General features: G+C 42.3%; 1 protein-coding gene across 1 annotated transcript in view; it reads left to right on the plus strand.

The window, feature by feature from the left end:
* Nucleotides 1-24,556, plus strand: part of LOC134634773 (partitioning defective 3 homolog) — a 351,935-nt gene that overhangs the window by 312,259 nt on the left and 15,120 nt on the right. The window contains exon 22 of the mRNA XM_063484142.1: nt 20,416-20,536. Coding sequence (XP_063340212.1) covers nt 20,416-20,536 — 121 coding nt within the window. The remainder of the gene's footprint in view (nt 1-20,415; nt 20,537-24,556) is intronic.

The raw sequence follows: 24,556 nt of genomic DNA on the forward strand, positions 1-24,556 counted from the left end.
CTGGATATCTACACTGAGATAGAGTGGGAAATCTGTTAGGAACAAAAGGGTGCCACATCTTTTTTGATGGAAATGAAAATGATCAGGTTGTACAGGGCTCAATTCAAAGACACCTTGAAAATCAAAGTGAAAAAAAATTATGTAGCAGGTTTGTCCATTGTGCTGAAATTTCATTGCAGCAACTCAAAGTGGTGATTCGGGCATGCTTCTAATGAGATGACAGAAGGTGTCTTGGGGATCTCACTGTGCAACCTGGTGGCATTAGATGGACAGAAACATAGTGGGGGACCAGAGTGTGGCGGCCGGTCAGTGTATCAATTCCTTCATCCTCCAGGCTGCATACTCTCGCCCCATGAGGCCAGAGATTGTCATACCCCAGGAGGACATCTGGGCTCACTGCACCAGCGTAGCATCTGACAGTGGGTCCAAAAACTTGATCCTAATACCTAATGGCAGTCAGGGTGCCGTTGCCTAGCCTGTAGAGGTCTGTGCGTCCCTCCATGGATATGCCTCCCCAGACCATCACTGACCCACCACCAAACCTACCTCTCTACAGCTCCTCCAGACATGTCACGTCTGTCACATGTGCTCAGGGCGAACCTGCTCCCATCTGTGAAAAGCACAGGGCGCCATTGGTGGAGCTGCTAATTCTGGTATTCTATGGCAAAAGCCAATCAGGCTCCACAGTGCCCGGGAGTGAGAACAGGACTCACTAGAGGACATCGGACCCTCAGGCCACCCTCATGAAGTCTGTTTCTGATTGCCGGGTCATTTTGTAGCTCTGGCAGAGCTCATCCTGTTCCTCTCCACATTCCTGATAAGGACCCTCTGCAGCCCCAACCAGCTCTCCTAGAGTAACTGTCTCCAGGACTGTCTCCTGCTTTTGAGATTGTGCTGGGAGACACAGCAAACCTTCCGATTGTTGCCGTTCTAGTGCACCTGTTCTTAATTTCATTGTAACACCAAAGCAGCTGGAACTGATTAGCAACCCCTTCTGCTACTTAACTGACCAGATCAATATTCCAGAAGTTTGACTGACTTGATGCTAAACTCTCATTAAAAATTTTGAGTTTTATGATTGAAATTAGCGCTTATTTATTTTCTTTATTTATTTGATATGGGGGTTTGAGGTGATCTCTGAGCTCTTTGTTATCGCATAAGCGCTCTGTTAAAGTAGCTAAAATCTCAGTATAGTTCACATTCACATATCTTTATTATTTTTCTGATAAGAATAGAGGTTAATAACAGCAACTGTGCCATGGGATTGGCTATATTACCACTTAAAATCAGACTTTTATTCCTGATATCCACATGCACTGGCTTGAGTCATTGTCAGGACCATACTATGTTGTCTGAATCTGCTATAACTCTACAAACACCACTTCTGTGTCTACTTCATAGCTGTTCACCCATTGTCTTTGAAGGTTTTTGTGGTGAGATCAAAATGTACCAACCTCTCCGGGGTACAATCTGGTAGACACAATCAGGAAGATAGGGCCATACGAGCTCCATCTCAACTATATACGTGCCCTAAAGGCAGATCCCTGGCATACAGATACTGGGCATACACTCAGAGCAGAGTATTCATGTACTGTAGACAGACTGGGGCACTGTCTGTGGAGAATTCTATCAGAGATACAAAGACAAGAATGACTTAATATTCTTGTGTATGAGCAGACAGAAAGTAGGACAGCCAGCTGGCGGGGTCAAGTCAGGTCATGGATGTTCTTCTTGTGTCAAAAACACACCCACAAACTCTCTCTCACACAGACAGAAATTCATCTTTGCACATTTCCTCTTGCAAGATGGCGTGCGACGATGCCTATTTCGGGCAAAAATAACAGTATTTGATTCTTAGCAGTTGAAACGAAAACAAATATGGCAGCAGCAACTCCCGACAGATGGAGGTCGGAATCTTGGAAAGTAATTTTTGTGCCACGGCTTTTAGAATGAACGTGGCCTGTGCAGACCCATGTCTACACGTATATCCACACACCATTGCTGAGTGTTAGCGCGCGTGAGCGCGCCGTCTCGTCAGCAAAGGGAGATGAGTGGTTTTGGGATTCTCTTTGATGGCTCTGCCTCCCCTGCTGAGACACCAAGTCATCTTCTTTTGCTGTCCATTCTTCCCAGATATAGTGATGCAGTGCAATTGCACATGTGGCTATCTTTGAACGCAGGAGACATTTTCAATCTTTTGTGGGGGTTGTAATGGCAAAGGGAAGGTCAGTGTTCCCATCATCTCCTGCACCAATGCTAGTCTGTCTTTCACTGGCACCAACACAAACATGCAGACACACACAGACAGGGAAAAAATGACAGTCCTGGCTAAGCAAGAGAGATGTAAGAAAACCCCAGTGTACACTCACCAAGGGTGGAAGTACACGGATATCAACAGGCCTCGTAGGAAATAGTTAGCAAATACACATTTTGTGTGCGTCTAGTTATTCCTCTAAAATTTGAACGCTGTATAGTAGTTCAATTTAACTTCTTTTGTTCAATCTGACCTTGAACCATAGTTATCACAAATCCTCTCCACCTTGCACCGCTTCATTAGAGTGACCTCGTACAGAGATGTCATTAATTAAAAGTGGACCCTGTCAGCTTTCCCAGCTGGAAAGGATCACCCGCTTCAACTCCTCATCTGCCAACACAGGACAATCCTGTTCATCGCCGCTTGTTCTTATGCCATTACCTGAGCAACGTTAAGCTAATGAACACTGCCGAGTAGCGGGGAGGCACTTCATTTATCTGCTCCTTTTCTTTTTTCTTTCTCTCTACCTTTTTATTCACTCTATTGGAATAAGTGATGATGCGCCTTCCCAGCGGTGCCTTTGTACCTTGACGAAGGGGGCAGATTTAAATAACTCAAAGCTCCTTCGCTCAGACCTAATCCCCAACTCCACTCTAATCAACCCCACTGTTCCCTTCTTTGTCTCTCCACATTTTCTATGCGATGGAGTGAAGCAAGGCCAGATAGAGGCATTTAAATGTGAGCGGGCTAATCTCTTCAATTCCACCCTCCGCCGCTTTTATTAAGGTGCGCGTTGTTTTCTTTTCGTTCAGGTCATTCTGTTTATGTAACAAGTCAAAAAGTGTTTTTCTCTTTTCTTCATGAAAGGCTGCCGTTTTATGGAATGTGACTTTCCTTTATGCTTCAAACACAAGGCTTCCTCTGCCGGGACAAAGTCGATAAAGACGTGATATGTTCACCGGTTCTGAGCGATACAATAATCTGCCCTCACTTTTCCTGCAATCACAGAGGTTTTCTTCATTATTTATTTATATGTGATCATTAGTAAGTAATACATTCACTCTGTTTATGACGTTTTGGGGTTTTTTTTGCAAATATGATTTATATTTTTCCAACATGCATTGAACACAGATGATGATTCGTCTTCACGAATGAAAAAGATACTGCCTTGATGATGAAGACTTTTCAACTTTTTCCGCTTTACTCTCCCTCTTGGAGGAGCTTCCACTTGTGTAAGGGGACGACTTGAGTGCAAACGCGTATCTCTGATGGGGCTTTTTCCACATGCAGTAAAGCCATCCATTAGGAGGTGGGTTAAATCCACCAACTCTTCCTTGTCTTCCCACTTGAAGTTTTTTGTTGTGTTGTCTCTCCATCCATCTTTTACTGTGTCATGAAACGCTGGAACATCTGTGGGACGTTCCTGTTCAAATCCAGCTGTCCCAAGCTCCACTGCACATCAGGAACTAATTAGAGGAAGGTGGAAAGGTGAAAGTTTCAGCTCTTAACGGCTGGTGCTAACTTTATGAAACCTGTGTCACCATAGCAATTTTGGGATTTCCCTTTGAACAGTGTTTTTTTTTTAAATTTAATTTATGGACATCCCCTTTCTTTCACAGTTTCACCTGGTGCACTCAAATGTTGTGCAACTAAAAATGAATTATTATGTAAAGGAGTGGGAAATAAAGCAAAACACATGGAACTTCAGTAACCTTTGAGCCTAACATCCTCCTCTCTGGTGCTCCAGGTGCAAATGAGCAGTTATGAGCAGATTCTTTGTTTTATTTGTATTCAGACTCGGTATCTGTTAGCGCTGGTTATTCATAAGTAAACTCTTTGGCATAAAATTGGACACAATGTTTAATTATGTCATTTTAGGTTAAGGTTTCCTGTTGCAAAATTAGAAATAACTAAGTGATGTGAAACACCGCCTCGGTCCATTTTAAATGCACTTTGGCCCGGGGAAGAACCTGAATTTGTGGATGGCACGCTGAGCTGTGCTCCCTGAAGCATTCCTGAGCCCGCGCAGTGATTTCCATGACAGACTCTCGCGCCTGTTTTTAATGCAGTGTTGGCTGAAGGCCTGAAGATCACATACATCCAATATCGATTTTTATCCCGGTCCCTTGCGTACAGATTGCGTACAGAGATTTCTCCAGATTCTCTGAACTTTGATGTTATGTACTGTTCTTCACAATGTTTACACCGGGAAGCATTATGGTGAAAATGTTTCAGAGTTTGCAGACAGTGACAGTTTCTTTTTTCAGATGAATGAACATTATCTTGATATTTGAGAAAGTCTTCCTCTCTAAGCTGCTCTTTTAACACCCTGTCATGTCACTGACCTGTTGCCAATGAACCAAACTAGGGGCAAATAGTTTTTAGTATTACAGCCTTTTGTTGACCTCATCCCAACAGTTTTTGAGATGTGCTGCTGTCATCAGATGCTATCAAAGTGACCTAGTATTTTTCATGACATAAAAAACTGTCTAAACAACAAGTTTAAACACATTAAGTTCTATTGTGAATAAAATATGGGTTTGTAAATATTGCCAAACATTGCAATGTGTTTTCATCTACATCTTACACAGCAACTTTTTTGGAGTTGGGGTTGTAAATGAGCGCCAGTTTATTTGACGCACCATTTAAAACCTTGTTTAGTGTGAAGAAATGGATTGGGACAACTGTATGAGACAGTTAGAAAAAATAAAACATGGGATTCTGTTCTCCATGTCCATGTTTTGCTAGCAGTGGCTCTTTATTGCATCCACTTCAACAACTCTGAGAGCAAAGCCCGCTTTTGCCCTCCAGTTAGTCATTCCTATAATAATGTGATGTCACAAGAAAGCAATGCGAGAGTAGGAAGTAGTTTTTTCTTATCTGCGCAGGTCCTACAGACTAAATTTGTGATTTTGTTCTCAAAAGTGCTCAAATTTGTACTTTTACTGTATTTTAATAATGTGCTCATAATGAAATCGCAAAAGTGTAAAAATCCCATCGTAAACCATCTGAGCACTTTATTGAAAAATGTGTTTAATCATTGTTTAGTGAGTCATTTAAGACTGAATAATGGAGTAGAATTACCCGATTGAAGATTTTATACCTTTTAAAATATTTAATTATGTCATTTAAATGCAAATTTATTGAGTCATCATTATCAAGTGGGGTTTTTTGGGGTGTGTATCCATCTTTAAAATGTGTTATGATCAACTTCTTAAAAAGTACAGTGTAATTCAAGCAGAATTATGTAATGATGGGTTTGAAATATTTAATGTTTTAACCCACATCGTCTGAATAAATGTGCTTTACATTTGTGTTCCGACGTGGCATTAAGCACCACACTCTTGTCAGTCAGTAACAAAATACGGACTCATCACAAATGATTAATGAGACATCTATCAGCTCCTTACGGAAACAGACAAGCTAATATACAGTATTTGAGGCAGCATGAGGCCGACCACTGACGGCTCTTCTTTTGTGTGAGATCTCCCACCGCAGCATCTCCCCTAGCACTTCATAGGACCCTCCCACCCCCTCTCAATTCACCCTCGCTGCACAAAGAGGAGACAGTGTTGGCCTGGGTAATTTGGATAATAATTATTTCTGCATTTAGTGCCAGCTGGGTGCCTGAGAAGGTCAGGGAACAGCATGAGGACAGGCTTATCTCCGTGTTGGTGCTGGCTTCCATATGGCAGCAGACAATAGGAAAAGGGCCTTGGCCCTGGACACAGCAGCATGGCACAGGACAGCTCCCACAGACAAAACACAACAACACACTGATGCAGCAGCAGCTACGGCGGCTCTCGGAAGTGCCACGCAAGGCTGGGTGGGCTGAACGTCTCACTGCACTGATGGTAGAGGAAAGAAAAAGGAGAAGAGAGAACAGCCACCAAGAAATAATAAAGCTCCAGTAAGAAAAGAACCATTTCAGCTAAGTTAAAATCATGAACTTGTCATCATTAAATCCGTGTCCTACTCAGGGCACAAACAGTTGTGCCCCCATCCTGGATAGAAACTGTGAGAAAGGCTTTTTGTAATTTATGAAGAGGACTTTGACCCCCTCTATTGAAACTCGAGCTTCATGCATTAGTCTGGTAAAGGTTCAGGGTTATAAGAAAAGATGTGAACATTGAGAGGTTAAAAGTTTCCTTTTCTTTCCTCGCCATTCTGCTGCTCTTTATTCAACCGCCCCTTCGACCTTACTGTTCATTGGGTTACCATGGTACCAAAGCCCCTGTAGCAACTCAGCCTGAGCTTCATAAATCAGATTTTTACTGTGTAGCACTCCTTTTAATCTCCATCCACTGACGGCTTTATTTGATTCCTCCTCTTTGGAGGGCTTTCAGTGGTCAGTCCATCCTGAAAAGAATGCCTCTGTGTGTGTGTGTGTATTGGTCTGCATGCATGGGTCTGTATGCATGTGCACAGGCATGCGAAAAGGGCTATAGAAAAGCAATGTCATCCGAGGCTCCTTTGAACAACCCCCCCCCCCCCCTCCGCCGCATGCTTTTCTTTCACTTTGAGTTCCCAAGTATCCCCTTCCCCTGTGTGGGGACTTTAAGATGGAGCCTGAGTGAGAATCGTCATTTTTAATGTTGAGCTGTTAATCCCCTACTGGAGTGCAATTGTAGCTCACTTTTATGTCTCACTGAGGAGGGGTGGGGTCTTTCTTTTTTCTCTTTTTTTTAACACTCTGTAAAAGAAGAAAGTGACTTAATTGAATTAAAAAGGAAGCTTGGCAGAAAGATTCATTACTTTTTTATAAAGCAACTTTGTTTCTGGCTCTCTGGTACAGGCCACGGTCTCACCCGTCTCACAAACAAACAGCTATGGTGAGAGAGGATAGCCTCTGGTATGACAAAGACCAGCTCAGGTGAGCAAGAGAGGAGTGCATGGCAGGCCTATTTCAGCAACTGTCCCATTGATCTGTAAGTAAATGGATGAGATGACATTGTAATAGCAGGGACAGCTGCTGTCCATCTCAGCTATTATAGGCCCTGATCAATGAGGTGACCATGTGAAATCAGATGCTGGTAGCTCTCAGGTAGCTGTGAGTCTGCCTTGGAGTGTAAAATGTGTGTTTTTGTTCTGCTGTGGGTGAACGTTTCTCAGTGTTTCAAAGTAGCATAGATAATAGTTTCAAGGAGCCAGCTAGAGTGTTGTTGTGAATGCTGTTGTGCACAATGTCATTAACATTGCTAATGTTAAATATTCAGATGACTCACTGCAGGTTTACGTGGTTTCAAGTGTCCTTATTTGGAGACTGTGTGGTTTTGTAGGCTTGTCAAAAATGCTTTTTTGTTTGTTTTTAATTAAATCTTTGCAGATGTGAAGTGAGCGTGTTGCGGTGACATGAGATATGAGAGCCAGCGTGACTATATGTAATGGTAATTCTGTTGATGGGCTTGCCGCTCTCTCGCTCCCTCCCTCCCTCCCTCTTTCGCCCTGTCTGGGCTGCTGAGGAGCAGCGTAAAGGTCTAGAGTTCATTATCAGAGATTTTCCTCTTGAAGGGGCACAGCGACCAAAGAACATGCCGATCTCTCATTACTCTCACCGCCGTCGCATAATCTTTGCCCACTTACATCACAGACGCAGGGACCTGACTTGTCTAGAGTGGGCCTTGCCGTGTGTATCTATTCCCTTTCAACACAGGAAATTAATCCAAAAGTGCCTGTAGAGAAATCACCATTTCAAGCCATTAGCACTTGTCGTGCAAAGCTGCCATTACTGAAATAACCCGGGTGACGGAGAATATTGGACTTACTGGAGCAACAGCCAATTCATGCTACATAAGTTTGGAAATCGCCCATTTGGGGAATATTGTAATGGCCTTGTGCAAATGTGGATTTATGCAGGGAAAGCTACCATAAGCCACCACTAGTGAAAGCACAAGGTTTGAGTTCTTAAACAGCCTGAAGAAAAATAAAATAAGCATAGCAGTCATAGAAGTATGGAAAAACTTCATCAGTCTCTCATAAGACAAATTCATGGTGGGCCACACACACCGATAAGTACATCAACATGCACATACTGAACCTGCAAAAGAGGAATGAAGCAAATCCATGCAGCAGTTTTTATGGTTTCTTTTTATTGGATGTGATTGGATTTTGAAGGATTTTCCAGTTGATTCCTTGACTTTTGACCATTTCACAGCACACATCTTCCAGTGACGTGTGCCTGTCGTTTTATTTGATTGGGCTTTCTTTTTATATTCAAAGGTAAAGCCAGTGAATTCCTAGACGTGGAGCTGCCAGTTCTTTCTGTTCCTGTAAAATCTTCTAATTTGAGATCTGAAAGTAGAAAACATTGCCCAGTCCACCTTGTTACCCAAGTTAAGGCAACTGTTGAGAGCTTAATCAATGTTTTATTTTTTTTATTTCCTCTCTTGTTCCATTTTTGGCACTACCACCACTCCCTGTTTTGGAGATTGGCGTTCTGTGAACAGCAGCCAATTGGCAGCCACTATTTACTGCCACCAGCTGCTTTTGCTCATTGAAGTTTCTGCCTCCCGTTTACACACCAATATCTCGCTCTCCTTTTTCTCCCCTCTCATTAATCTTTGCAAGATCCCGGAGTTATGGCACAAGTTAAGCTTTGCTATATTAGCTGGCCTTTGAGGCCTGTTAAAGCTATTTTTGGGAATGCCTTGGTTTAAATCAACCTCACAAAAGCACAGATAGCACTTGTTGAGTTAATTCCATTTTTTTTGAAGTCCTAGCTGATGGTTGGTGGAGCCGAATTTGGGTGTGGAGATGGCTGACAGTTCCTGGGGATGTTGGTGAAATATGGGCAGGGTCGGGCTTTGTCTCTTGGATTTAAAAGTTGTCTTTCCCATTTGACCCATTCACGTCCTTCAGAACCTGTCGTGCTGTCAGAACTTTCAAAAGCTGTCTTGTTCTTTTCCCCTTCTTTGTCAGGAGATCACCTTGCCATTGCTTTGTTGGAAAATGGGGAGTGCGTGGGACTATTTAAAAGCGATAATGGTCTTTAATGTGCACCGATGGTGATTTATCTGTCCCTTCCTGGCCTCCCTTCGCTTATCGTGGACTTTAAAACATGAAAAGGAAGTTATTAGGAGGGAGACGGCCAAGGATTTGTCTGTTTTCCTTCCTTTACAGAGGCAACAGAGCGCCAATCCAATTTGCCAGGCATGTGGAGTTATCCTTAAGCCTGTCAAATGCACCGACTGGGAAAGCTGTCACTTTTCTTACGGTCATATGGTCACAATCACCGCTCGAGTTATTTATAGGTCTCATACGTCACACATTCACTACTACAAGCACCCAGATATAATGAGACACCTCAACACACTGAGGGAATCATATGTGAGCCAGTTTAGTCATTTTAGTATTTCATCTTTATCATCCTTCAGCCCTCTAACTGCATTTTACTACAGAGCATACAGCTGGTTGCAATTCTGCTTTAGCAGAGCTTCTTTTTGTGAGGTGGTTTTGATCTTAAACAACTTATAGAAACTCACTCGGAGACACATGAAAGAGACAAAAAGACGCGCAATCAACTAACTGTTGATCTTGATTGTTTTCAGTAGTCGCATCAAAAATATCAAAAATAAGTTGGCAAGGTGCAGCTTTAAACAGGAAATAATGCCAAATAATGAGAAATTAGCTTTTGCTTTGCGTGGAGGAGAAATCTAATTAAGTGTGCTTTAAATCTCCTTCCACCAGTCGGGCTGTTCTCGGCAACCAGCTCTGCACTTATTGCCTCATGTCCGTGACATGACCGCTGACTTTCTGCCTGTGTGTGTGTGTGTGATGTCATACCTTCAGGATATGTGTTAACTCAGCAGGTTGAGTATTACCAGAGCCCTCCATTGTTCTCAGCACCATTGAGAGTTCTCCAAACACTGGCCTGTAATTAAAGGGCTCACTCCTGCTTAATGCTTTTTTGTTCCCATGCCCCCCACCCCCCACCCCCACACTGGGGGTTAAGGATAATGAGCATTTTATGTGGATGTGGATGCACATATGTGTGCATGCTTGTGTGTGTGTGAACAGGCAGATGTAGTGACAGTATCTTAATTTAGTTTTGATTCACTGGTGCATTCATTCACACATCAGCTACCACGTTTGCCATCTGTGGGCGAGCCCATGACCGCTTGGTCTTTTCTGTCAGCACTTGGGCTAAATCCCCCGTGGCTTGTCCTGAACTGCGGGACTACCATCTCCTGTGTGTTCCCTGACACCCATTCCTTTAACCACCTGAAGGTGACAGTGTTTTGTCATCAGTGTCTCCTGGCTCCTTCTTAAAACGCAGTCTAAATCCTTGCCACCGAAGTGAGCCCTCACCCCTCCTAACCAGGCCTGAATAATTCTTTCGGACACCACAAGACACATTCGGAGTTTGGCTGAGTGCTTTGCTGTGTCACATTTAAAATGTGGCCACTTATAGAGGGGTTTTTTTGTCCCTGAACACAGCCTTGCCAAAAATAGGGACGCTGTTAGGAGATGAAATAGGTGTCCTGTGACATTTACTAAGTTTTCTCAACAAGCTGCAGTTTCCTATCATGACTGTTGTATTGGCAGACAGGGACTCGCTCAGTGGAAGAAGTTTAATAGATACATTTCTATTATTGAGGACACAAACTCTGCTTCTGTATAGTATTTTTCTGTTGCCCTTCTTCTATCTATCCCTCTCATCACAGCTCTGTATTTCTTTTTTTTCCTTTTCTGACTCAGAAGTGTGTTAGTGTGGGGATTAGAAAGCAAAGATTACTCTGCGAATACACCTGCGGAGAAAAAGAAACGGAAACAGACAAAACTCCCAACACATTTGTGTGAAGCGCTAACACTCTGGCCACGTGACAGAATGTGATCCATATTAGCTATCTGTTGAAAGGCTTGGACAAACATTATCAGATATCTGTGTGCTCACTGAAGTCTAAAGCCCGTCTTAAGTTACACTGGTTGAAATCCCCGTGGCTGAGAAGAAACAACAGGGCGGCAGTGATGTTAGCTTAAAGAAATAACCTGTGAGACCTGCTTCAGCTATGCTTGGTCCCGCTTAGCAGGTGAAAAGCTTTCATGCACAGGAATGTTTGCAGTCCTGCGACGATGCCACAGCTGCTGTCTTGTAGACTCGTGACAGCTAATTCAAGATTCTCTCTTGCATGGAACACGGACCCTTTAAGACACCTTAAGGTCACCTTTGAGTTTCTCATGGTGTGAGCAGGTGTGCGTGTGGAATACTGGGTTGGTCCTTAAAAGAGACATGAAGTCGCTTCCTGTTTATTGCTCTGAGTTGACTTTGCTTTTCTCCAAACCATGTCATTTTGTAATAGGGTGCCAAGATTATTAATTTAAAGCAATGGACGTTAAGTGATACAATTAAACTTGACCAAATCTTCACCCGGTGCCCTTTTCCATGGCTTGATTATTGACTGCCAGTGCTTCTTATTAGCATGTCGGTCACAGGGGAAGCGGCGGCCCGTGGTCATGATGATAATTGAGATCGTAATCGCAACCAATGAGTTTGTGTGTGTTTGCGCATACGTGTGTGTGTGTGGTGTGTGGTGGGGGTTAGGTGCGGGGGTCCCAGCTGTCACATGGGCTTTGATTGATGGATGGCTGATGCATGATGATGGATGCACACTCACATTAAGCCGATAGACGGTCGTGCCCAGGTTTGTCGCGGCTTCGGTAGTTTAAGGCAGCGTTACGGCTTCATTAAGGCAGAGAGCCACTGTGGCCATAGATCATGGCGGTGACAGGCCAACATTATGTCTGGCTGGGTTGATAATGATGCCATGAATGTGAGGGTCACAGGTTGAAGGGGCATTAACATATGTAAGGCTCCCGCAGGTTGATGGGAGATAGCAGTAATGGCAGGATTTCTTCACTGCTTTGAGTGTGTTTTTTTGTTTTTTGGAGTCCTACAAATACCTTTCTAGCGCATTTCAGTTTTGTCAAGTTTTTTTGGTGCTCGGCTTCTATTTTTGTCCCTCTGGCAGGTGACAAAATTATCAGCAAATGTTTGATATTTCAACACCGATTGGCCTTTTTTTTCTTTTATCTTCAGTTCTCTCATTTGACTTCTTTCTTCTTTTTCTCATCTGCCCATCTGTCATTATCTGCCAACCTCTTGACCTTCACATTGATCATTACACAATATTGATAGCCTAAATTGAAATTATCCTGCCAGTCTTGTTTTTCTCTTTCTTTCTTTGCTCATCTGTCTGTCTGACCATTACTAAAGGTTATGACCCCTGACCTCCTCCGTCTTCCCTCTTTCCGAGACTTCGAGACTTAATCCAGTAATGGACGCAGCAGCAAAGGAGTTAGTACAGGACACCAGGGGCTGACAAGGAGGGGGAGGGTAAAAGGGCACATGTGCCCCCCTCCTCCTTTATTAGTTTGTACTTCTATCCATTCCCAAGAAGCCCCCCTGCAAACCCCTTTCCCTCTCCTCACCACTTAAAGCTGGGAGCAGCTGCGCCAGGAGCACAAAAAAATCTTTAGAATCCATCTTTTTAATTCCGCTTTATTACACCCACTATCAATATTGTTATTGTTTAAAGTGGCCCTGGCTCTGACTGACGGGCATCCCACCGTGCCTCTCTCGTTAATTATGTATAGAGGAAGTAGTGGCGGCACAGGGGGTCGTAGCAGAAAAGACTTAGGTGGTGGTGGGGGGGATGCTGGTTGTGTATGGGATGGCGAGGAAAGCTACACCGGTCTGCTGTGAATTATTTACCACTGGCTCGTGGTTCACCTGCTGAGCGTCAGGCACTGACATTTGCAAAGGGAGCGATTGTCTGCATTCAGCACAGTGTGGCGTCTTGCTGAAGTAAATGAGATTCTTTACAGGTGTACGGCTTCTCGAATTAACCCGGGAGACCTAATAAAAGACAGGATATCTGCTCTGCTTGTTAGTCAGTTAAAAAAAAGGGGATTTTAAAAGTGGGTGTACGTGTAAAGAGAAATGCAACAGTGGTGAAGTAAACCCTCCAAACCAACCAGGTCCCTCTGAAAATGATGCACCAGATGTCAAATGATACACTTCTGAATGCATATGTAATATATTGCTGGTGCACCACTGCTGCTGCTTGGGCCCATTTGAAATCTAATATTAGCCTTTCATTATAGGTAGCCAGTGAGAGTGTGTCACTTTGGCAACGTGCTAGAATAGCAAACGAGTTAGAGGGGTTCAGCTGCATGTGAATATCTGCTTCTGGAGTGGAATCATCTGCTCCTTCACATGGTGATAGGTTTGCATACATTTGTATTAAAGGACCGTGGCTGTCTTTTAATCCAACTGATTCTTTTCGGCACACGAGCGACTATATTTCAAAGTACGCAGCGATGTTGCTGCTGTCATGTTTACAGAGACCATGTGGTAAAAATGCGCTTGATTTTAAAGGTGTTGGTGTGGATAGCCCTGTCATTCTTTCATAATAAAGTCCTTAATGATTTCTCTGTAATTTAAAGTGTCTCCAAGCAATTTCACAATAAGTGAACACCAAAGTTTCCCAAGTACAAAATGCAAAATGTTATTGTGTTAAAGTTTTGGCTAATCTCAGGAAGGGACATGAATCTATCTGAAGTAAAAGCTCACTGAAAACCAATTTAGCATCAAAGGAAATTTGAGACATTTTAAAAAAAAAGGTACACTGAATGGCATTCGATATTTGAAGTGACATTCCCAAATATCTCATTTGATTATTCTTCAATCCCCTTCTCTTTTTAAAACTCACTGAAATCTGTTTTTTTAATTGCCTCCCTCCGCTGTCTGTTTTCATACAGTGGACTAGAAAACTTGGGCCTCTCTAATAAGCTGCCCGTGTGCATTCCAGCATACGATAGCATCTGAAGGATGAGGCAGTTTGAGAATGCAAGTGGGAAAGGCAGAGCTTGGCACTGGGCTTTGGGTTCACACAGCTCTGTGAAGAGCACAGTTGGACCTGGCCTAGCAGGTTGGCAATCTTTGTAAGAATGTTTCCGGGGAGTATAGCTGTGTCAAAACAATGGAGAACAAAAGCATCCCCCTCCCTTTTTTTGTTTTTCCTGCTCCACTGTTCCAAAACTTGTTGCATTTATGAGTTTAAAACTTTCTTGAAATAACTTTAATTTTGCAGCTTGTTCAACATCAGATGTTATTTTATACAAAGCACTTCAGGCACGCACACTTGGCTGACCAAATTTGTCTCAAGATCAACTCGGCTCCTTCTTGTCTAAGTGCTGACGATCGTCTAGTCAGTGCTTCTGCCAAGCTCTGCAGCTCCCACTCAGTTTTAGAGTGGCCCTCCACAGAGAAACCTGCAAAGGTGACTTGTTGCTGCAATGCACCAGTCTCCCTGGGAATTTATATTTGAGGTCCCCTAATGCAAAATACAGCAACACATTTCATATTCCATGGCGCCAACCTATACTTAGACAAAATATTTTAGCGTCATAGTCGGGATACTGGAAGCCAAAGTCATATAGCATACTCCCAGTGCACTTCTCCACTGGCCTCTTAGTGTCAAGCAAGCTCATATCTCATAAAAGTTGTCTGTAAAGATCCGATAGGCTCGTAAAAGCTGACTTAACCTGTTTAGATGGATACTGTAGCCCATGGCCTTCACACCTTATTTAAGGCTAATAAGGCTGACACTTCATTCTTCTTACCCTAAAGAGGAATTTTGTTTATGTGCAACATAAACAGCTGCAACACTGTACATATGTTTCAACTCTATATATATGCTGCTTTGCATGATGCAGCCAAGTCATTTCTTGTGCAGTTACAAGTTTCGATCATGTGATGAGTTTTAAATCATTAGCATGCAACACATCTTTGTCTCATTACACAATGGCACGTTCATGTATGCACATAAGAGTAAGAGTGTATTTATTAGATTGTGCAGTCTTGACCATGCTCCCTCTCTCTCAGAGTGAGCACCCTTCTCTGAATCAATAGATTTGGATTATGGGCCTTAACTTCAAAGTTAATCTCTTTGGAGAATGCAGCCGTGCTTTGTTCTTCCTAGAAAACAATTTAAAGAGAAGTTGCCAGAAATGAGGACAAGTAAAGCTTTCAGGGAGCCTATCATCTACACAAATCTTAGCTTAGTCCCTGTACCTTCATAATATACAGCACATCATGTAGAAATAAAGGTTTCTTTGACTAGTTCCATTATAATGTTTAAGCAACCAAAGGTTTAAAAGTTGCTAGTAGAAAGATAGGCTAGAAAGCAGAAAGGGGAATTTCCTCACTTTGATCTGTGTTTAGAAATCCTGCAAACTGTACAGAGAAGACAGAAAAATGGTAATGACTAGAAGAGTTGATGTCTTTACAATAAAAAAAAAATTGGAGTGAAGTAGAAGCGTTGAAGGTTGCAGGGTTTATGTTTGCTGGGGCAAGGGAGCTTTTTTTTTTTTTTAAGGGTGCTTTTAAAGTACACAGGACTACAGGTATTTAAAAGGAACAAAGAAAAAGCCAAAGAGCATTGCCTTTTCTTCATTTCTTTGGAGTCGTGCTTTTCGTAGAGGAGAGCCTTCTGCCGCTCCATTCATAACGGACAGCCTGTTGGAGGGTTAATCAGAGCTCCGTGCTCCCGAGTCACGCCACTACCACATCCCAGGCAGGGATCCCACACGATGGCCTCCTTAGGACCCCTAAGGACCCTATATGTGGTGCTTTTGAGTCTGAAAGGAACCATGGATACAGATTCATGCGCACACAGTCACAGCACCACATTAGGGTGGGGATTTTAGCTGGCAAGGCGCCGCTGTCGGTGCATCAGTCACAAGAGGACATGGGTGAAGTCAGAGCCTGACAAATCCAGGGTATTATCAGGCCTTTGTCCAGCCTGCAGCTGTCACTTACCAGGCTAGTGGGGAGAGGACGAGGGGGACAGAAGGGAATTCATGACCTATCCCTCTAGCCACAGAGGAGCACTGAGGCATTCAGAAATAAAACATATGGGAAGAAGAAGAAGAAAGAAATGAAGAAGAGATGAGGCGAGAGAAAACTGGAAGAACTTTTTTATGAAGATGGAAAAGAAAGTGGAAAGTGATATACGCTTCAAATGCTTCCATTTGATTGCTGGCAAAAATCATGGCAGAAGGGCCGATATATGCTGATTTCCTTCTGAAGACGCTAAAAAAAATGTTTTATCTTTGTCCCTCTCCCCTTCAAAAATGACCAGCAGTAATGCAGATCTAATCTCTTTCTATCATCGTGGTAGGTCCCAAAGGCTGTCCATTTCCCCCAAAATGCCTCATCTTTCTGTCTTTGAAATAAATGAAAGTCCACAGGGCGGTGGAATAAAGATGAGCTAAGCCTTTGACTTGATGCAAGATTGCCAAAGGGCCCAAACTTAAGAAGTCTGCCCCCCCTCATCTGCTGCACAGAGATACTGCGGCCAGTAAGAAACCAGATAATCTGATAGAATTTCAATCAACAGCGATCAGATAAGAAATAACAGAATGTATGATTTTAAAGTCGCACGGAAGCTCCGGCAGTTCAACCCTTTTCCGCTTTTAGTTGGAAATGAACATTTCTGTAGCAACACCCTGAACTCCAGTCAAACTTCATCTCTTGAAATCTTATCCCGAGGATTATAACACTCTGCTGCTCTCATTCGAATACCCCTGAACTTAGGTATGCTCATATGACCCGTATTACACTCTTGGTGATTGGATTACTCATTTATTGGCCGGTGGCGGTGTTTACGGGGCATGTAGAGACTCAGCGCAGCTTTGATCCACCAACAGAAGCAAATATGAGGGCTGCTGCATAGTTTACATCCTGGGCCTAAGCCTTGTGGTGTGCGAGGCATCTGCTAAATCCTCCCGGATCAAAGGATGACTATTACACAGACAGACATCCACATACCCCCAAATGCAGCTTTAGAGTGTTCATGACCCCTGTCAACATGTCCATGTGAAAGCACAGGTGTGGATGGGTGTGGGGGTACACACAGACACATGCACACTACCGGTGCCTCACAGTTTGCTGCTAAAGAGTGGCAAAGCTGTTTCTGTATAGGCTGATGTTTTGTAATGTGATTGGCTCATTGCTAGTTCTTCACAAGTTCGAGAAGCTCTAGGTTCTTTCTGAATTGTTGTTGTGATCCGAGTTTGCAGGCCAGGAATTCGTAGGTTCACTACTCTTGATAAGTCCTCAGAAAAAAGCTTTTACTCAGTAAATTCAGCATCGGTGTTTCTTTATTGGATACAGGCGTCCGTAATAGTCGAGAGAGGGGGGAAAAAAAGACACGTTGGCTCTTTTGTCTCTTCCTCCATCTTTGTGTTGCCGTCTGTGTCGTGCGGTGATGTTTGCATGCATCTGGGAGAGACACAGCCAACCCAGGAGGCCAAGTGCTGACATTTCAGCCCGCAAAGTCACAGATGAATTTGGAGCAAATCTCATTATACCGGACAGAATAAAGATGCTGCCTGTGAAAATGCTGTGGCATATGGACACTTTATCTCCCCCCATGTTTTTTAATAACTTTACACACACTATCCCGTTTCCCACTGATGCATATTTTAGCTGCAATCCCGCGTGACGGTGATGCAGACAGCCCGCCTGCACCCCTGAGGACACTTATGCCACCTGTGACCTTTTCCCTTTTATGCACAAACACACTGCTTACAGCAAACTGATGAGCAGTGCTCATTCGTACCATATTCTGTTGGCCCGGTCTTTCCTTATGGCGCATGTTCTACAGGCCAATTACAGACATTGATGTATTTGGAGGTGCATTTATAAGTGGTGACCTGATGCAGCGGCAACAATCATGCTGACTAATTACCCACCAAGGTGCCTGAGCGATGTGGGGCTCTTAGCAAAGGCAACTGAATCCATCTTCTTTATGCATTCAGACAGGCCTGCTGCTGGCTGTTACACTGACAGGGGACAGTTTCGGCTGGCTGTTTGGGCTTAATTCGTGCTCTTCCCCAATCTTGAGCTCCGTTTATTAACATATGAATGTATTTACAGACCCTGAGAGTACTCCCAAGAATCCCATCACGGTACCCACCCTAACCAGTGGGTGAAAGACAAAAAAAGATAAGGCCCTCCAGATCTAATCTAGATATGGCAAAGGCCTCCTTTGAACACCTACGACAAATTTACCCCTTGTTAAATCAAGCCGTCATTCCCGGCCCACACTCGATGCAATTTCCATTTGTTGTAGTGCTTTAAAAAAAATGTATTAAAGAACTGCTAGTTCTTTAAATTGCCGGAGACCTTGTCTTCGCTCATGTTTTCCTACTCCACACCCCACAGCATCGTCGACCACACAGTGGAGCAGATCTTCACTGTCACATTGATACTTTTGTGAGTGAGAGAAGGGCAGAGGGGCTTTTTATGCAGTGAGTGTACATGGACTCAAGTTGTCTTGTTTATAACCTGTGCTTTCTGGATCACCAGTTGGTTCCTCTCGCCCAGTGGTGCGTGTTCAAGATACTCCGTGGAAGGTCACACAGAAAAAAAATTATGTTAGCTCACTCTTCTCCTTGAGCGGCGATTAAGCTCATTTGGAGTTCACAGATCTATGTTTGGTCTTTCCCCACACATTACAGTGTTGTGAAACCTTTTTTTTTCTCAACAAGCAGGGATGATGAAGAACATAAACCTACAGTTGCAGATGTGTTTTTTTTTTTTTTAATTACACTTTTGCTCAAAATATCTTCAATAAAATCTCTGCAAATGTAGTCAAACGATTGCACTGGTAATCACATGGAAGCACACAATTCTGAAGTTGAAGTCTCGATGCTTCTGTAGTTAAAGTAATGAAAACTTGTATGATAACAGGAAGAACATTTAGAGGAGTGCACATGTGCGGTTCTATTGACTAGAATTAAGTAATTTAATTTATTTAAAATTGCATTTGCTATTTAAGCAACCTCAAGTAAATAGAGAGGGAACATTGATTTTGTAATGAACAGTAATAAAGGGACTTCACCATTACTCCACACCCTAAAAGCATAAGCTACCTCACACCCCAATGAGCCACTTAATTGCCCACATCCACATAAAAAGGCCTAATGTACGCTCCCTGCGCTCCCACACATATAAAGCTATAGGAATCAAATGGAGTATAACTAATACAATTGATTTTGATCAGGAAGTACGAATAACACGATAACTGTGTCTTGCCAAGTGCTACTAAGGGGCATGCTCCGAGAGCCGTGCATCCTTTATGAGCCGCTATTTATTGTGCTTTTAATGAAGCTTGATTGGCAGCATGTCCTAGTGCCCATTATCATCAGAAGGATGTGCTCATTCTAATCTGCAATTATCACCATAATTGTGCTCAGAATCCTCTGGGTCCAAATAAGCAATCACTTCCACTGCTGCTGTGCCACCTGTAAGTGCTGCTCAGGAGGACACACTGACAGGCTGACAGGTCTTCATATCAAGGGTCCATTTTTTTTTTTGTCTTTGGCTTTTTGTCTCCCTCTGCTCCTTATTTCTTGTGCCGTGCTTCCCTGCTTTAAGTTTCACTGGAAATTTTGTCTGGGGTTGACTTTGTTTCTTTTCCTTTTCTCACATGCTCTTGATTAACCTTTCCCTTTTTTCCCACACGGCGCCATCCCCACACTCGTCCTCCTTCCTTTATCTCCCTCTCCTTTCCTCGCCCCATCCATCCCACTCCTCTCACATCCCCTCCCAGCTCAAATTCCTAACCTTTGGTCACTTTCATCCCCGCGGTATGCATAAATGCAGGCCTATTATCAAGCCGGTTGTCTCATCATAATTATGCATTTTGTCATGTGCTGCCTCTGTAGCTGGTGATAAAAGGAGAGCCTGATTAAGCTGAAGGAAAGCTATTGATTCCTATTGACAGGCTCCTCAAAGGCCTTTAATGAAGGAGATGTAAATGAGGGTTTTCCACAGTGTTTAATGACTGCGTACCATAAAAGGCCAACATTCTTCTGCAGTCTGAAAGAGACATGCATCACTGAAATGGTGCACGAGGGACACTTTCAGTTATAGTGATGTTCACAGGCGATAAAAGGGTGAGAGTAAAAACACGAGAGTGTTGGAACAGAAATTGCAACTGTTGGATTTAAAAATCCTCGGCACCATTTATGTGGTCAGGTAAATTGCTGAAACGCAGAATTACCTGTAATAGCATGCTAGCAAAACCAATGCGTACCAAAGCGTTAATGAGTCTAAATATCTAATTTCCTTTCTTTTTTTTCTTTCCTAGCAGTCAGATGGCGCCTAGTAACCATGACCGGATACAGAGACTGAGGAATGAGTTCCAGCAGGCCAAGCAGGAGGACGACGTAGAGGACCATCAGCACACCTACAGCTTCAATCAGTCCTGGGTGAGTATCGAGTAGGAGCTGTATTCCAGGAGAGACTACATACCCAAAAAATTCTTTGGGATCAATCCAGAGTTACTAGCTGAATGGCCTACACATATCTTGTATTGCTTACTAACACTTCTATTCAGTTAACTTGAATGTATTTATATAGCGCCAAATTAAGGCGCTTTATATATAAGGTAAACTCCCTTTTAATAGGTAGAAACCTCTGACAGAACCAGGTTCAGGGAGGGGCGGCCATCTGCAGGGACTGATTGGGCGTGAGAGGAGGGAGGCAGGACAAAAGAAACCAGGAGCCAGAGTTTAAAATGAATTTCTAATGATTAAATCCAACAGTGGTTTATAAACACGTGGAAAGCAAAAATGAGGTCTTGAACGCATTGTAGTAATATGAGTGTTTCTGCCACTCACTAATAAATCTTTGTTTTTCAGTCATTTTTACAAACAACCTCATTTTTTCATACTTTTTCTGCCTTAATCACCAGTCTGTATTTATTCTGTATTTAGTGGTGAGTCGAGCAAAATATCGTTATCGATATATCGTTGCTGACGCAACGTGCATTGAACACGACACGTGAAACAAGCACAACTGGAGAATGTAGCATCGGGTTCACGTGGGGATGATGAAATGAACATATTATTATATAGGAAAATCCAAAAAACTGTCATGAAACTGTCACTGGTGCTGTCGTGTGATGCCATCAACCTTTTAGACAGCGAAACTGCCAAACTGCAGTTTCGCAGGTTCAGGAACTTTAAGTAAGGAATCATATCCTTTTTCCAAACTCCCTGTCAGGTCACCGATAATCTAAACTGTTGTCCCGCTTTTTACTTAACTGGTGTTTTAGAAGGTGTGTAACTCATTAAAAACCATAATAAAAAAACACAGATAACCAAGTCGCGGGACATGTGGGATGTCAAATACCTCCATGTTATTTATCAATAATAACTTACAGTGACTTCAGTTATTTGGTTTCTTTTTTTACTCTGTAACTTTTTGACCTTGGAGAAAAGAATGCGGCTAATTGTTGCTTCTAGCAGAGCTATTTAGAAAATGACGGGCCAGAAAGTCAGACCTTGAAAGTTAAAACATTTTGCATGCAATTTTCTGGAGAATTATCAATGTCGGTTTGTCAGTTAAATTGGTTTGGAGTGGCTGGCATCTTCTGCTGTTATTTCCACTGTCCACTTGAGTTTGGGTAAAACACAGCAGCATGCTTCCCACCGTGTTCCTACACAGATGAAGGCAGGCTGTATTTGCTCTGGATTTTTTCTGTATTTGTCAAACTGATGTTTGAAAAAAAATAAAAACACAGAGTGGACGTCTATCTCTATTTTCTTAATCTCTCTTTTCCCATCCGCCATGAGATGCGAACTGTTTGCTCACCACCAAGAGGTCTCAGTCTTCCTCTCTGAGCTGCTGAGCTCTTAATTGCGTCTGATCGTCGACACTGTTGGGCACACCACTGCTGCTCCACTGGTAATAAGATATAGGGCCAGCCCTTGAGTATTGAAGTCTGTTTTATTAGTCCTCTTTCATGTTATTTTAGTCATGTGAACAAGAATTCACAATGGCAGAGCTTATTAGGAAAGGCAGACGTGCACCCGTGTTATGCGCTGACACTGATTAGCAGAACTCGAGGGAAATCCCGTCTTAGCGTCGTCTTGAAGCAGAATTGATATGGCTCTATTTAAAGTGAACAGGGTAAGGATTTTGCTTTGAAAACCAAAGATATTACAGAAAGATGAGACAAGTACAAAAATGTGAAGTGACATACTGACATTGACTATGCTGACAGGAATGGATAGTTAGCATCTTTACTGTATATTTACCTCTGCAAGGAGGTTAGGTTTTGGCATAGTGTGCGTCCATGTCATTCTTTCTTTCTGTAAACACAATAAATCGAAAAATTTGGATGAACTTTGATCAAATTGGTCGGGGTGTAGAGGTTCAATATGTTAACCTTGTAAGACCAAATACATCAAAAATAGCCAGAAAATTCAGATTTTGGGGGGGAAGTGAGATGTTTATTAACCCTTATAACAAAACCCACATTTTATTTTGCTATATCATTTTGTGTATGATATATTTATTATATATTTTTTGTATCGCATTTGGACATTTTTGGCAACTTTTTGTTAACTACAATGTTAATTTTAGACAAAAAAATAGTTTTGTCCATAACATTTTGATACTTATGTATCAAATATGATACAAAGGGCATTATAGGGTTAACAGTCCGTTAAAATTTTTCTTACATCCCCCAAGGTCTTCAAGGTCAACTTAGTGACTTACAGGTAAAAAATTGACAAAAAGCCTTATAACTTAGAAAACTATGTTTCTTACAAGTGTGCTGTGTATTGTTAGTATATAAAGATTTAAAATATGACACATTTGTAGGGTCTGCCTTACAATATAAAGCGCCTTGAGGCGACTGTTGTTGTGATTTGGTGCTGTGACACATTTGACTTCAAGGTCAATAGATAGATATGGTCTGAAGGTCAGATTGAAAATAAGTGCTATATAGAGGTATTTATGAGTCTGATTCTTACTGCTATTGGCATAGGCATATAGGGAATGATATATGGGAATTCTAGATATAACGTTACTTTGGACCTCTGACCTCTTCTTCAAGGTCAAATAAGGTCAAACCTTTGTAAAAACTAAAATTCTACTGCGTTTGTTTATATTGAAAACATTTAGGGAGTGATACTTTTGTATGGGGAATCAAAATATCATGCCAGATTGGACCTCTGACCTCACTTTTAAATTTCACATCTGCCTTTTTTTGAAGCCGACCCCAAAATGTGTTATATAATATCATACTGTAGTATGATATTATATAATAAGGTGAGGTTATTCCTGTCCTGTTATTTACAAATCAGTAGCTATTATCCACTACCTGCTCCTACGTAATGTTACATACAGAATATAATGCTATTCGCTTAAAAGCAAATACTGCTCAGAGCGAGCTGCCTCGGCGGAGGAAGATTTATCACAATTTTCAGAAAGTGAACTTCTGGTGTGGGTTTAAAAACTGTGGGTGGAGGTAGTGATGACAAAAACATTTATTTATTTATTTATTTTCAGTGTTTTGACCCACACTGAAAAATGTAAAGTCATAGCTGAGTTCTGTTCAAAGCTATCGGAGCTATTTTTTTCTGCACTGAAACTGATATGTCCTTTTTTTAACAGCATGTTTCACTCAGTTTCATTGCTGAAGATTGTTCACAATGATGAAAGTGAAACCTTTCTGACCTCTACTTTTATAAATCAAATCGTTCAGGGAATGTAACCATGAAAAGCAAGATGCTCCGGCAGGCAGTTAAATGCCTACCACATCAAAGTCTGCAGAACTGCACTTTGATGCCCGTTTCCCCTGAGCATGCGAGGCTCCTTTGTGATAGCCTCCACGCAAATATACTGTACACAAACAGGAACTGCTAGCATCTCAAAGTGTTACTCAAGAACAGCAGCAGTTCAGATTTCTGCAATTATTTATCCAGATATAAGGATTTTAGGTTATTTTAGGGTGCAGTTAGTGGCTGTTCTGGGTCACAACACATGATCTTCATCAGTGGTTTCACCACATGTGATGGATAAACAGAGCCGTGAGGACTTAAGACCCTGCTCTTCCATGTTGGCTTAATGGTTTAGCTTTAACATTCATTTTTAATTTGGAAAAAGCTGTTTATGAAACATTCTCACGTTAAGGCCTGTTAAGTAGCTGCTCTCAATTTTATAGCCTGATCGTCATTAGCAGATGTATTCTGCATGACTACATTTGAACTGTAATCCATTCAAACTGTGACTATAATCTACACTACAAAACACAAAATATTCTCTACTAAAACTAAAGCCAATGTAAATGTTTTGCTTTTGGAACTTTAGAAAAATGTGTAAAATGATAATAATAGGGTTCGGGTAAGGCAAGGCAAGGCAAGGCAAGTTTATTTATATAGCACAATTCAACAACAAGGTGATTCAAAGTGCTTTACAGAGACATTAAAAACAAAAAC

The sequence above is a fragment of the Pelmatolapia mariae genome, linkage group LG9 (assembly GCF_036321145.2).
Source record: "Pelmatolapia mariae isolate MD_Pm_ZW linkage group LG9, Pm_UMD_F_2, whole genome shotgun sequence".
In the NCBI taxonomy this organism is placed as follows: Eukaryota; Metazoa; Chordata; class Actinopteri; order Cichliformes; family Cichlidae; genus Pelmatolapia; species Pelmatolapia mariae.